The sequence below is a fragment of the Agrilus planipennis genome, unplaced genomic scaffold (genome assembly GCF_000699045.2).
Source record: "Agrilus planipennis isolate EAB-ADULT unplaced genomic scaffold, Apla_2.0 scaffold190, whole genome shotgun sequence".
Taxonomy (NCBI): domain Eukaryota; kingdom Metazoa; phylum Arthropoda; class Insecta; order Coleoptera; family Buprestidae; genus Agrilus; species Agrilus planipennis.
This window is the reverse complement of record NW_020442444.1, coordinates 126,899-141,300: the sequence shown is the minus strand read 5'-3', so window position 1 is coordinate 141,300 and position 14,402 is coordinate 126,899. Positions and strand designations below refer to the sequence as shown.

The window sequence follows — 14,402 nt, the reverse complement described above, 5'->3', positions numbered from 1 at the left end:
TGAAGAAGGTCTTTTATTTTGTCCAAAAATAAAAAAAGAACTTCGGGTTCTAAACATCTGTCGACGTTTGACGATCAAAAAGCGCCATCTATGTTGTCAATGTTAAGAATACCAAATGGAGTCTAATGGAGTCGATTTAATCACAAATTAGTAAAAACTGGTGTGATCGATGAAAATCAGCGTACGAAATGGTAATTTTCCAACAAATTTACATGCTGTTTCTGTTAATATAGTGTTAAAAGAAGTGCTTCAGACTCGAAAAGAGCGGCAATTGCAAATGTTTACAATGTAGACATGGGAGCCACCTCTACTTATGCTGTTTGTCACTAGTGGCTAAAATATTATACACAATGGTTTTTTGTTAAAAACAAGTGCAGAAATTGTAATTCTGAAATAAAAGAAGTACTGGAAAGTAATTCCTCCCACCAGGAATGTTGTCCCAATGTTGTAAATGAATGGTGTAGCCAAGGGCAATTTGGAAATCTACTTAAACTTTTTAATTTTTCAAAATATAAGGTTTGAGAATACCAGCTGAGAAAACTAACACAATGAAAAAGTCTGGATACCTGTTTATAACTTAAGTTGAAGTTCAACTAGGAAGCATTAAAACTGCAGCAAAGATTCAGTACCTTCAATGTATATTTTGATCAGTTAAACTAAATCATGTAGTAAGTATTTATCTACATTTCTAGCTATGCTTTTTAATTTCTTCTATTTGTAATGTATTTAATAGAATTTCAAAAATAACAATTTTCATTTTCAAGTAAATGTTAGGTTAAGATTTTTGATAAAGCGATGTAGTAATATTGAACAAAGGTTTTATACATTAACTTATTGCTTTTAGGCTGTGCAGTCCAGTGTACTCCCTGCACTATTTAAGTGCAATGTCCTATCGAGGTAAACGGCCTAACCGTTCTGAAGATGGTGCTGTTCCTGCTAAACGTCGGAAGGTAAATTTATTTTCCTTCCTGTATGGTACTTATCATTATTTAAAAACAAATGGGACATATTAGTGGTATACAACTACAAGTCTAATATCCTTTTTTCAATAATTCATGTAAATTATGTTTTATAGTTTTATTGTACTAGAAAATTGGTTGAATTTACGGATATGACTTTAGTACAAAAAACTAAAATTGAAGATTTAGCAGGAGTAGATATTAATTTTAAGAAGTTTAAACGATACTACCTAACAGAATTTGAACATTTATTATCACTTTTACATCCTTCAGTAATATATTGTGCTTTAAACAGCAGAAGTTGAAGTTAAAATTTATAGTTCAAAATCGAATAAGAAGAGGTTTTTATATATCAGTAATAAGATTTATTGATGAACGTAAGTAATACTTTAAACTTCTTATAAAGGTGAAAGTGTAAAAATACTATTTAACATGAAAATGTTTAGAGAAGTTAATTTTGTCTTTTAAAAAACAATTTACATTGTCAAATGCTATCAAAATTATAAAAAGATTGCACATAGCAGTTATCAGAATCTGATTCATATTTACCTTATTTATCAATAATTTAAATGTCTCAAATTATTGAAAAGATGTAAAGCTGTACATTTTTACTGACATGTAAATTATTCTTCATTAATTACTATTGAAAATGGTTTACAGTTTTTTACCGTTTTTATTAATTAAACTAAAGTAGAATATATAGAGTATTTACTGTTTTCTTATTTATTAGCTAAAAAGATATGGATTTGATTACAATTTGTGCATGTTATTCAAAAGAACAATGTCTTTGGATTACATGCATACTAAAAAAATTAAATAATTGAATTTTAAACGTGCATTCGAAGAAAACCAGTAAATAATGTATACATAATTTTTTTCCATATACGTCTGTTACTGCTGAGTTTTGAATGCTTTATAATTTTTTTTTTTTAATTAAATTAGGTATGATTTTAATTTTTAAAAGTCTTAAAAATCTGTAAAATAAAATAACGCCATTCATTATATTAATTCCTGCACCTATAGGTAATAGAAATGAAAAATCAATATAATTTATTTGTAGCGGCCGACGGCGGAAGAAGAAGAAGCGGCCTCCTTGGCGGCTGCTGCGGCGTGGCAGCCGCGGCCTTTTAATGACTTGAAGGGCATCTACAACCGAACGGTAACAGAAGTTCCTGCAGAACTGTTTCGTAAGGACTTAATAAGTGCCATGAAGTTGCCCGACTCAGAGCCGCTCGCGTCCGACGAGTATTGGGTTATAGTCGACCAATGGAAGCAGGAATGGGAACGGGGTGTCCAGGTTCCTGTCAATCCTGATTCGCTACCCGAACCATCTGTAACAGTTACTCAATGTGCAAGCACAACCAAGCAGCATCATGAATTCAGAATGTGAGTTTGCTCTTCCAAAAGAAGAAACATTGTTTATTTCTACACCCGTTCTCTTATATTTTGTTTCTTTAAATTCATAATATGATCAATATATCAAATAAGTTTGGAGTTTCTAGGATTACGTTTCGATCACAAATAAAAGTCCTTGAAACATCAAGCTTTGGTCTTTTGTTTATTGATGACTAAATTATTTAATTTCTAGGCCTAAAAATAAATACATCCGGATTACAAAAGACGAAAACTTCAAAGTCGACGAGCATGTGCTTTCTAATGCACCCGCAAAAGCGGAAGCCGCCTGCTGTTACGATTTGGATGAATGTGACGTGGCTTGGCTGAAGATTCTTAATAATGAGCGAGCAGCAGCTGGATTAAATCGTATCACCGAGGAACAACTGGAAAGGGTTATTGAACGGCTTGAAACCTGCTGCTGGGAAAAAATTCAGTCGATTTTACGAAACGAAGAAGGTCTCGGAATCGAATATGATGAAAATGTTATCTGTGACGTCTGTCGTTCGCCTGACTCTGAAGACGGCAATGAAATGGTTTTTTGTGACAGCTGCAATATCTGCGTACATCAAGCCTGTTACGGCATTACGAGTATCCCAGAAGGTCAGTGGTTGTGTGGCACATGTGCGACTGGTTCGCGACCCGACTGTGTTCTTTGTCCGACGAAAGGAGGTGCCATGAAAGCAACACGATCGGGTCAAAAGTGGGCGCACGTTTCTTGCGCGCTTTGGATACCAGAAGTCAGTATTGGCTGTGTCGAAAAAATGGAACCTATTACTAAAATATCGAGCATCCCGGCCAGTCGTTGGGCTTTGATTTGCGTACTATGTCGTGAACGCGTGGGTGCGTGCATCCAGTGTTCAGTGAAAACGTGCAAAACTGCCTATCACGTTACTTGCGCGTTCAAACACGGACTTGAAATGCGTGCGATTATCGAGGACGAGAACGCGGACGACGGAGTTAAGTTGCGATCGTACTGTGAAAAACATAGTAAAACGACCAAAAAAGAAAAGTGTTTAGCAGCAACTGCAGGGACTTCCGACGACGACGAGAGTAAACGAAAAAAACGTAAAGATATGACATCGGAAGAGAAAAATCAGGCAAGAGCGGCACGACTTCACGAAATCGAAGCAGAATTCGACAAACACGTAACCATAAAGGATGTCGTTATGCAAGTTGATGTAGATGTTGAGGCGCTGCAATATATTTATAACTACTGGAAGCTCAAACGAAAAGCGGAATTCAACAAACCGCTCTTGCCGCCCAAATCAGACGATGTTGACATGCTCTCGCACAAGCAAGAACAAGCGGACATTGAAAAGATGAAAATGTTCGTGCAATTACGTCAAGATCTCGAGCGCGTGCGGAATCTGTGCTATATGGTTAGCCGACGTGAAAAATTATCGAGGACGTTTTTCCGTATGCGCGAACAAACGTTTCACAAACAAGCCGCTGTACTTTCCGCGGCGGGAAGCTCTTTATCTTCTTCCATCGAACAGGCCGTAGTCGAAGCCAATCATGGCCCATCAATATACGATCGCTTGTATTCATATGATGGTGCTGAAGATCATACTAAAGACTTTGATCTCATTCTTGCCCGAATATCCGGTCGGAAATCGCCGTATGATTCAAGTGATGAAAAGAAACGACCCGAATTCAACGGTGTACTTAAATCGACGAAAGACAATCCGTATAAGAAACTGTACTTTAACGGTTCGTCGAAACGGCGCAGTGTGAGTTTGTACGGGAGTAGTTCGGGTGCGAGTAGTGCTGATGAGCGACCGAAAGAAAGCAAAATTGAACTCGCTCGAACAAGTTCCGAGGACGAAAAACCATCTCCTACGCCAACTCCTAAGCGGAAGGCCCGCGTCGCACGGAAACGAAGCGAAAATAGTAATAAGGTGAGAAGTAAGACTCTTAGTGTAACACACTCATTGCGGCAAGACAGCAGTAGCGAAGATGATGAAGATAATCATCCGCCTAAAAAAGAGTGGAACCGATCTCGATTGCACCAAATGGAACGTGAACTTGGCCTTTCGGGAACCGACAGTGACGAAATCATCACCCCTGTTCGATCTTCGACTACTAAATTCGGAGAATCTCAAAAGGCGAAAGCCATTAGCTCTATTTATTCAGACAGCAATAGTAGTGGTGCTAGTTCAGATGTTTCGATGAAAGACGACCGATTGTGTGGTGCTACTAATGAAGCTTTACAAAACAAACTACGTACAAAAGCTGCGATGAAAGAATTTTCACAAAAGGTTGCCAAAAATTCTACGAAAGATAACGTCCCTACAGACGGAAAGAAGAAAGCGAATGTGGGGCGCGTAAAGAAAAAGGAACTGTCGCCTTCCGCTTTAGACAGAAAGAAAGACTATGTTCCGTCTAGTATGATTGTGCCTCAGCGGCAAGCGGCTAAGAAAGCCTCCGAAAATTTGAAAGCTACTACTGGAAATAGTCGAGTAAAAGAACAGACAACGTCCACAGAACAAGGAAGTAAAACTCCTACAACTCCTGTAACCGTTGAGCCAGACAGGTTGAAGAGCAAAGTAAAACCAACAAAAACTGTTGTTAAAGAAATTAAAGGTGCTATAAAAAGAGATGAAAAGATTTCGCAATCAGATTCCGAAAAAGAACTTGAAAAAGACGATGTTCAAGATGCTTTATTGGCTTACGTGCCTCAAAGGCAAGCAGCTAAGAAAGCGGCAGAACATATTAAAAGTGGACTAGGAACTAAACAGTTACCTGCCATCACGGAACAACTTGATACCGACAAAACAAAGAAAGATACAAAAGAACAAGATTTAACGAAAAACAGAAAAGAATCAGAAAACAAAACAAAGAAAGAGCAAGAATCTGTAAAAGAACCTATAGTTAAACCTGCGAAGATATTAATAGAATCCAAAACTAAGTCTTCCTCAAGCAGCTCGTCTTCCTCTTCAACTTCGTCTTCTGATTCTTCCACCAGTTCTAGTTCAGATAGCGACGAACCTTCTCCTAAAATTCCACCTCCTTCCGATAATGTGGTATCTTCCACTTCAAAAGAACAATCTAAACGAGCTACCGCTAAGGACTGGCCCTTTCTTGACAAGGGACCTCACTCCGCGGCGTCTAGCAGTTCCTCAAGTTCGTCTGAATCGAGTCGATCTTCATCTCCCATTAACCAATCATCATCATCATCCATCGTTAAAATACCGGAACCCAAACCTATCACTCGCCCAACCTCCAAACCATCCAGACGACCTTCCGATAAGGGCGCTTCGTCGCCTGTTGAAAGAGAGAAACCATCGAATACCCACAACGCAAATGCAGGAGGGAAAGTACCGAGAGGAAGATCGATCACAAGTAACTCACGTGATCGGACCAGAGATGTTCATGGCCGGTCTCGAAATATCTCTAATAACGAGTCATTGGAAAGGGAACAGCGAGTTGAAATTAGGGAGAGAAAACCAGCATGTGACCAGAAAGAACACCATGAAAAGAAAGAAGGACCTCGATCAGGCAACTTACTCTCTCCGATCAGGAAAGAAGATAAAAAATTAGTTGATGAACACAAAGACAGAAAAAGTGAATACGATAAAACCGAAAGTAATCTTTTAAATCTAGAAAGAGAAATTTTAGAGAGAAAGGCAGGTCGAGAAGCTGCAATATCTAACAAAACAAGATCTACCCTTGACCGGTTGTTAGATAAAAAGATGGATAAACAAGCATCTATTGCTGGAGATAAGCAAAAATCCAAGTTAACAGAAAAAATCAAATCTCCAGAAAAATGTAAATCTCCTGAAAAAGCAAAGAGTCCAGAAAAAGTAAAATCTCCTGAGAAAACAAAATCTCCAGAAAAGCAAATTAAACTTGAAAGGGAAAAGCAATCAAGATCTGTCACCGAACGTAGAAAAGAATCTCTTGAGAAACAACACCCTACTAGTAAAAAGTCACCCATTAAAAATAAAAGCATAGATGAAATATTTTCTGATAAAATTAACACAGATAAAAGTAAGCCCGAACCTAAAAAATCAAAGGTACCAACGAAAAGCAGTAAATCCTTTGAAGAAGATGTTCCTAAAACAAAAAGAGTTGATGATAACCAAAAAGAGAATATACACACAAGACAAATAAGCAACCAAATTAATGAAAATAAGAAATCAGTAGAAGAACCTATTCACAAAATGGTAGACGATAAAAGAACGAGTAGAATCCCGTACACTAATTCGCAAAATAAATTAATGTTATCTCCACAGTGTTTAAATAAAGACTCCGATTTACTTAATTTCGACATTTTAGATGATGATGGTTTCGGTATTTCTAAAGATGAAGAAATATCCAGAGCCCCTCTCTCATTCTCATTTGGCAACGTTTCTTTATTTAAAGAAGACACGAAAGAAGAAAGTGCTAGAGAAACTCTCAATTTAGTAGAAAAATTGAGATTGGAACTATCGAAGAAGTCAACCGGTTGTGATATAGAAGATAGTATAAGTATAGCGTCTAGCACTAGACAAGAAAGTGACAGAATGGAAACCGATCAATTAATATCGAGCGAAACTCAGGAACCTCAAGAAATTATAGACACAATTCGAAAAGGAGAAGAGCTCCTTCCTCAACCGCCTCATGTTAATTTGGAAATGAGAGTAGAAGTGTCACAGGCACCTGTTGAAGCATTTGAACAAAGAAAATGTGATGAATCGACGTTTCAGTATTCTTGTGCGGTTAACGTTCCTTTAGAATCGGACAAAAATCTCCCAAAAATAACTCGTGGCCATTTAGACCAAACATGTCATACACATTTAGAATCTGCTATTAGCACACAATCGGAAAGGTGGATCCCACAAGCCGAAGCATATCCTCCGCAATCCAATAATTATATTGATCAAAGCAATATGTCGGTTGATGTCTCTCAGCGATACCTCGAACAGTATTCAACTACGGAAACTACGCATCATCAGTCGCTGGCTCCACAATTGGAATTAAGAGTGCAAGAAGAACAACATAAAGGTCAGTCACCCATTGTACCTGACAGGAGGGTTTCACAAACACCTTTCCTCGAGCAATCGTCAATGGATTGTATGCCTAGTCCATCTCCATATGGTGATATACATCCTCAAGCAAAATGGGCTGACAGCCAAATTATGCCAGCACGAAGATCGTCTTCGAGTTCTATAACATCGACGTCAAGTTCTTGCTCACGACGTAATGACAATATGGAAGAAGAAATTATTAAAAGACCAGAAATAATGCCAATGAATCACCCTCCACTAGATATACATTTCGGTGTTTTACCAAATATGTCGTTTCCTCCTGCTCCTTTAGATCCATCATATCCTCCACCATTTTCGGAAACATCTCAATTTGTCAGTCCTGTAAGTTTGTTTCCTCCACCGCCAAATATGAACACACAGATTCCATTCCCCTCACCTGGTGCAGCAATGTTTCCACCCACGTTTGGAGCTCCATTTTCTGCTCCACATTCTGTGATACCTTCATTGTCAAAACCATTAGAAGAAAATATGCGATTTTCTTCGGCGTGTACGGCAACATTTACCTCGTCTCAGAGAAACATGGAACTTATTGCTGCCATGGTAAACGCCCCTCCACCAAATCCAAAGGAATCGCTGGCAGACGAAGAAGAAGAAGGAATTCCAGTTTTGACTGAACCTCCTTCCACGGATGCTACGTTTCCACCCACGACAGTTGACGAAAGTACTTCGCCGGCATTGAGTAGTAGTACACCAAGTGCAAATCATATAGAGCCGTCACCAAATCCGTCGGTAAAATCGAACAGTTCTGCAGGTAAAAGATCTCCTAGTAAACCAACACGATTTTCTGCCCGCGTTACATCACAACAACAGAATAAATCACCAACTAAAAGTCCAGGAAAGAGTCCCCGACAAGAAAACACAAAACCAGCTAATTCCGGCCGTGGTCGTGGTGATAAACGAAGTAACAATAAAGCAATCAGAGGAGCCAGCAGAGGCCGGGGGAGAGGTAGAGGAAGAGGTCGGACTATCCAAACACAACACAATGATTTTGCACTTGGATCAAATAATACAATTCACAATAAATTAGTAGGAACTGTGTATGATTTGGACTTTGACGAAGATATTTCTAATGAAAATATGGCTGACTTACGAGCAATGAGAGAGAGAAGAAAATCCGCCGATGTCCACGATAGAAAATCAGACCTTTCCAGTATGTCCCGAGATTCATCTCAATCGCCTAAATTTACTAGTCCATTACATTCTTCGCAAAAGGGTAGGTCGTTTGCGGCAGATTTGAGAGATTTGCGACCGCCAACTCCCATAAAAGATGTTCCCCAAAAGTCGAGTTCTCCCGTACATACAAACGAAGTAACGCAAAGTTTTTCAGATATTGTGCAACCCGTGTTGCCCGGACCTGTCGATATGAGAACGTACAATAGCAACTTCGAATCGAATACGTTCAACGAAACGAACTTATTGAATGCATTCGCGAGTGGTACCGCCGAATCTCAACCGCATGAAGACATCGATGAAGATTTTGAGAAGGAATTCCAGTCAGCTTTGACAGCCAGTAAAAAACCTGAAGAGCCAGTTGTACCCGAAACAGCAAATATAAAGGTATCACTTTCAGATTCGCGCAATCAATTAAAAGTAAAAATAAAGGGACCCATAGCCAATTACACATCAGTGTCTAGTTTGCCGCCCTCGACGGCGGATCCCATTTCGGTGTCGAATATTTCGTCGATTCCTACAATTAACAATGTAATTTCAAACGCGGCCGTTGCAGTGAATTCGGGCACATCGAATTTAAGACGTATGCGTAAAAAAGAGCTGTTGAGGCAATACTGGACGCAAAACATGAATATGGACGATCCGACTGGCATTTCCGGTATAACCTCAGCACCCGTCGCACCTCATATTAACCGTACTACAATAACTATACCTAAGGCTGTGGCATCCATGACAAGTATTCCAACTCGCGACGATTACCGTGATTATAGGACCGGCGCTGACGATATTCTTGATACAAAGATACGAAAAGAAAACAAGACAAGACAACCTCTTTCACGTGAACTGAGACAACTTGACTTATCCCTTGATGACGACACAATTCATGAAAGAAGAAGAAGTGTCGGTTCGACTGGAAGTAGTGTGTCACTTTCAACAAGCATGGACTCGGGTCTATCGAACAAAAGAAGAGGCAGACCAATTAACAAAACGCCACAACCAACCCCAAAACTAAAGATCAAAATCAGCAGAAACAGCATTGTGGGTGCAAGTCGCTTGGACGAAAAGAAGGATAGAATACGGCCGCCTAAAAAGAGACTTGCTACAATAACGCAACCTAGTGTGGAAGATTTAAAACGTGAAAGCATGAAATTCCGGAAAAGAGTAATGGCTGATTTCGGTGAAGAGCGTAAGAAAAAGAAGGACAAACATAAGAAACGGAAAGAAAAACAGGAAGTGCAAATCATACCTAACGATGGAAACAATTCTACAAAGCTTATTATCCGTTTTGGACGAAAACCGGACGGTGAAAATGAAAGTAAACGGACTTGTGCTAATAATGATAAAGACAAAGACATTTCGAGTGTGAAAAACGTAGAAAATCTTTCGGTCAATCCGGATCTACTGGTAAACCCCACTCTTCTGGACGAAAGTGAGAAAGAAAGTGGCGGAGTTTCCGCTTTACGCCAAGTGCGACCGGTGAAGGTGACGCCAATCAAATTAAAACTTTCTCGGTGCCAAGAAGGATCAGGTTACGTGATGAAAACTGAAAATCCTCCTGATCCTGAACCTCCAGACAAGGGAAGCGAAACAAGAAAAGCGCCTTCACCACCTGCTGATCCACCACCGCCAACGCTGAATGTCATCGAAAACGTTCACACGCCCACACCCCTAATTCTCAATAAAGACTGTGAAGTTAGATGATAAAAACTGTATCATATTGCGTTAGGGTGATAAGGTAAATTAACTAATTATTGTAAATTCAGGCGACCAGTGAATTGTACAAAAATAGAACAGAAGTTGCAGATTCGAGACATGGGGTATAAGAAAAGCGGAAAAAATGAAGTAAAAGAATTTGTGTCACTCGTTTTAGCCGTTCACCTCGTTATAAAAAAAATACCGTCAGTTGATTAATAGCAGGAAAAGGGAGAACGGAAATCGTATGTGTGTGTGCGACTGAGTGAAAGAGATGGAAGAATAAGAGATGCCGGGCCATAGCAAATTGTCGTCGTATGATTTTTGTGTACAAACGTCAATTACGGACACAACCTTGTATTAATATTTTTGTATATAATGTAAGTTATGACCCTTGTGAATATGAATAGCGTTAATTTATATAATTAATTAATTGAAAATGATTAACATGTGTTGACAATTTTGATAGCTAGATCGTTATAGATTCATCTGATATTGTACAAGGCAAATGGCTGCGTGCAGTTCTTTTCTTTTGTAGCGATTCGTGTATGTACATATACATAAATACTATTATCATTTTATTGTTGTTGTGAGAAGCATTATTATGTACAGTTTTTTTATAATGATTGGGCGTTGTGACGCCAATGCGGCGCTTTTTTTTAAATTAAACTTACGAAGAGATTTTATTATTAGATACATAGTTAGATATTTTATTTTTTTATTAACGTGGAGGTTTTTACACCGTATATTTGTGTTATGTATGTTTTTTATACAAGTATTAAATGCACGAGCCATTTGTTTGTTCCATGTTACTCCTTATAAATAATATTATAAGAAATAAAATCGAAAATATTGAATTTAAACAGATTTGTTTTATTTCTAGATATAAATGAGTTTATATTAACAATATGAACAAAAAACGCAAACGAAAAGTTTGTATTACATTGAGTGTAAAAAACGATGTACCCCTGGTGGGACTCGAACCCACAATCCCCGGCTTAGGAGGCCGGTGCCTTATCCATTAGGCCACAGGGGCGTTGGGAAAATTCACTCACACCAATAATTTTTACTGGCATTCTTAATCTATTTTTAAGTTACATTTCAAATATAAAAGATAATATGTTATTATTAATACAACAGCATACTTTTACCTCTATTTCTGGTTATAAACATCTCACGTTAACGTAGGTTTGGTGTATTTTCGTAAAGATCAGAATTTTCCAGAAGTTTTCTGGACAATTTGGGACGTTGTACAGTCAGGTTAGTACACATTAGAACGTTATTTGATGTTCACTAAATAAGTGATATTGTAATAATATTAAAAATAAGTGGTAACTAATCCAATTCATAAAAGTAAGTATAGTAATTCAAATATTTAAATTTCAACTTCAAGATTTATTATAATATTGTATTATTATATGCATGATAATTGACGACAAAGTAACAGTACCTAAATCGCATTTGTTGGTATGTTTTTTGAACTAATTACCTAATTATATCCATTTCTTTTACTTTTAGAAGTTCCTTCCAGCAAAATGCCGGATTCTCATAATGCAATACAAGATGAATTATTAACAGTAAAAAGATCTTTGGAAGACTATATTTCCCATGTAAAGCAAGCTATTGACAATTCCGGAGATAAATTGCACATAAAAGAAAAGAATAAAATGGAAACTGAATGTGATAAATGTTTGAGATGGCTCGAAAGTTCTTCTAGTTTAGGTGTTCAAGAATTGGTTAATCAACAAAAACATCTTCAATTATTGTGTGGTCCTTATTTGGCAAAACTGTTTGGTCCTGAAGGTGCTTTAGTTTCTTGCAGACTAGAAGCACATAGGGATGATGATGAGGATCCTTCTGGCACAGGAGGCAGTGGTTATTCAGGAAAAGGTACACCAGGCAGTGTTCTAGGAACTTCGTAATGCATATATCACTTAACCAGGATTTCCGTATGGTTTGTAACACTAAAGACCAGCAGTATTCTGTACTTGATTTAATGGTCATTTTTATAAACAGTACTACTACAATTAATGTAAGTCATTTCTAAAGAGCAATTTATCAATTTTGATGTGTTCCTTTTATTTATATGTGTAAATCATAATTCATATAGCTTATTTGTAATATTTTAAGTAATGCATAGTTAGATTTTTAAATAATAAACAATGAATTGTAACTTCCATCTATTATTACTTATTTTACAAAGGAGCACACAACTGCATAAGTTTGTATGGATTTGAAGAACTAATGACAGATAACTCATCATCTAGTCCAGGTAAAGGTTGTACCCATCGTCTCTCTCTATAGTAATTCATACAACTTAAGAATTCTTTATTAGAATATCCATTGACCAAAACTGGTATAAAAGGATCTAAATGTTCAAACCCATCTTTACCTAATAAATACCTAAAAAAAATGAAAGCATATAGTGTTCTTTGGTAGTCTTGTTTGGTATGGGTTATTGAATGATTGAATAATATTTTGAAAGTATATTCCAAATCTAATTTTAAATTAGTGTAAATAGAATAAAATGCTTTATAATGTTTCAAAAAAGTTGATAATTTTACTCCACAGTATTGTAGCAAAATATCAATTAACAAAAAGTTTATATTCTTTCTTTTAAATTTACTGTTGTTTCTATGTACTTTTGACAAATACTAATTAATCAGCAAAAACAATATTATGTAGTTTACAATTATCAACAAATGGACTTTTATATAAATATTTTTAAATATATCGAATAAAAACGGATTTAAAAGAATTGTTTGAAATAGTAGTAGACATTAGTTAACAGTTTACTACTAGTTTCTACTTATTTGGGATACTATCAAGCATCAGTAAACTGTTTCTGACATCCATATATTCCAACTTAATTTGAGGCAGATTAGCTTGGTATTTGTTGAATGAATAAAAGCAATGTTTTGGAAATACAATAAAATTTTCTTAATAAAACATTAAATAAAAGGCTATATGAATTAACAAACATCAATTAATGGTTTTATGTTAGTTTCTCTGAAAATATTTTTTCTCTTGACAAAATATTTAAAAAATTAAAATGTTCACCTTGGGAAATAAGATGTTTGGTCCTTTTCTGCTATTGCAAGTTCATCAACTATTAATACCGCAACTGCATTCTTCCAGTCAAACCGAGTTAAACTAAGAAAACCTTCTGTAACTGAGACATTATGGGGATGTACTATTTCTTTCTTTTCTGTGCGAATTCTAGTCTCAGGATAGAAAAATGCATTAAATCCATCAATAGCTACTAGTGTTTTACATTTTCCTGATTTTGATAATTGTTTAATTTCATTTAAAAGAGCTAAAACGCAGTCAGATGCAAACTTGATACGGTTAATTCCGTGATCAACTAGATCCATAAGGTTTGAGTTTGCCACTGTTTCTTCTCGTTTAGTCCATTTGTATGTCTGCGTAGTTTTAAGATTGGCTTTTTCAAGCAATAATGAGTTTTGGTTTTTGAAGTGAACAAGCCATGAAGCAATATCTAAATTAATATTGGTGTAGCCCTCCTTAGTTTCTGAAGGACTGCTATCCTTGGGTCTTCTCATCCATTCACCTAGCCATGGTATGTGAACTAATAGAAATCCTGCTTCATATCCATAATGCACAATATGAGCCAAAGATAGACTCTTTCCTTCAATTAAAATTAAAATGTAGTAAATGTTTTTTTTTTAAACATACACTTACCTACTCCCTTTTGACCATATAAAACGAATCGTGGTACAGGTTTGCTAAAATCTAAATTTTTAATACAATTTATTATGTCTATGGAGGGTTTTCGAATCATTAAACATGTTTCTGCAAATGTTTTTGTTTGTATACGAAATGATTTTGGTAAGCCACCTTGTGAAAATAACTTTGATACAACGTCTTCTGGAACTCTATAAAACTGACCAATGTGCCCCTCATTCTGTTCTAGAGGGTTATTTATAACACAACGAAAACTATCGATTCTTTCTGTGGGTAGGGCTGCTGTTGTTAAACACTGAAATGATGTAATTAAACTTTTAGGATTTTTATTGTAACGAAAAATATATCTTGGTTTTTTAAACATATCTTAAATTGAGGTTATATTTATTAAAAATCATAGACAAGGGAAGGTTAAAAACTTTTAAAACAAGGCTCTAAAACCGCGTCTAAC

General features: G+C 36.7%; 2 protein-coding genes and 1 non-coding gene across 3 annotated transcripts; 1 reads left to right on the top strand and 2 right to left on the bottom strand.

Annotated features, from left to right (window-relative positions):
• The first annotated feature begins 108 nt into the window (after nt 1–108).
• LOC108738317 (PHD finger protein rhinoceros-like) lies at nt 109–11,109 on the top strand. Its single transcript, XM_018471688.2, has 4 exons — nt 109–668; nt 845–950; nt 2,020–2,345; nt 2,548–11,109. The coding sequence occupies exons 2-4, from the start codon at nt 885–887 to the stop codon at nt 10,253–10,255; spliced, it is 8,100 nt and encodes a 2,699-aa protein (XP_018327190.1). The 5' UTR covers nt 109–668; nt 845–884; the 3' UTR covers nt 10,256–11,109.
• Nucleotides 11,110–11,209: 100 nt separating this feature from the next.
• Trnar-ccu lies at nt 11,210–11,282 on the bottom strand. Its single transcript has one exon. It is a non-coding gene; the product is annotated as a tRNA-Arg (tRNA).
• Nucleotides 11,283–12,409: 1,127 nt separating this feature from the next.
• On the bottom strand, nt 12,410–14,389 carry LOC108738322 (28S ribosomal protein S29, mitochondrial). Its single transcript, XM_018471698.2, has 3 exons — nt 13,949–14,389; nt 13,307–13,895; nt 12,410–12,649 (listed from the first exon to the last, which is right to left on the bottom strand). Exons 1-3 carry the CDS (start codon nt 14,313–14,315, stop codon nt 12,442–12,444), a joined length of 1,164 nt encoding a protein of 387 aa, XP_018327200.1. The 5' UTR covers nt 14,316–14,389; the 3' UTR covers nt 12,410–12,441.
• Between the last annotated feature and the right edge of the window lie 13 nt (nt 14,390–14,402).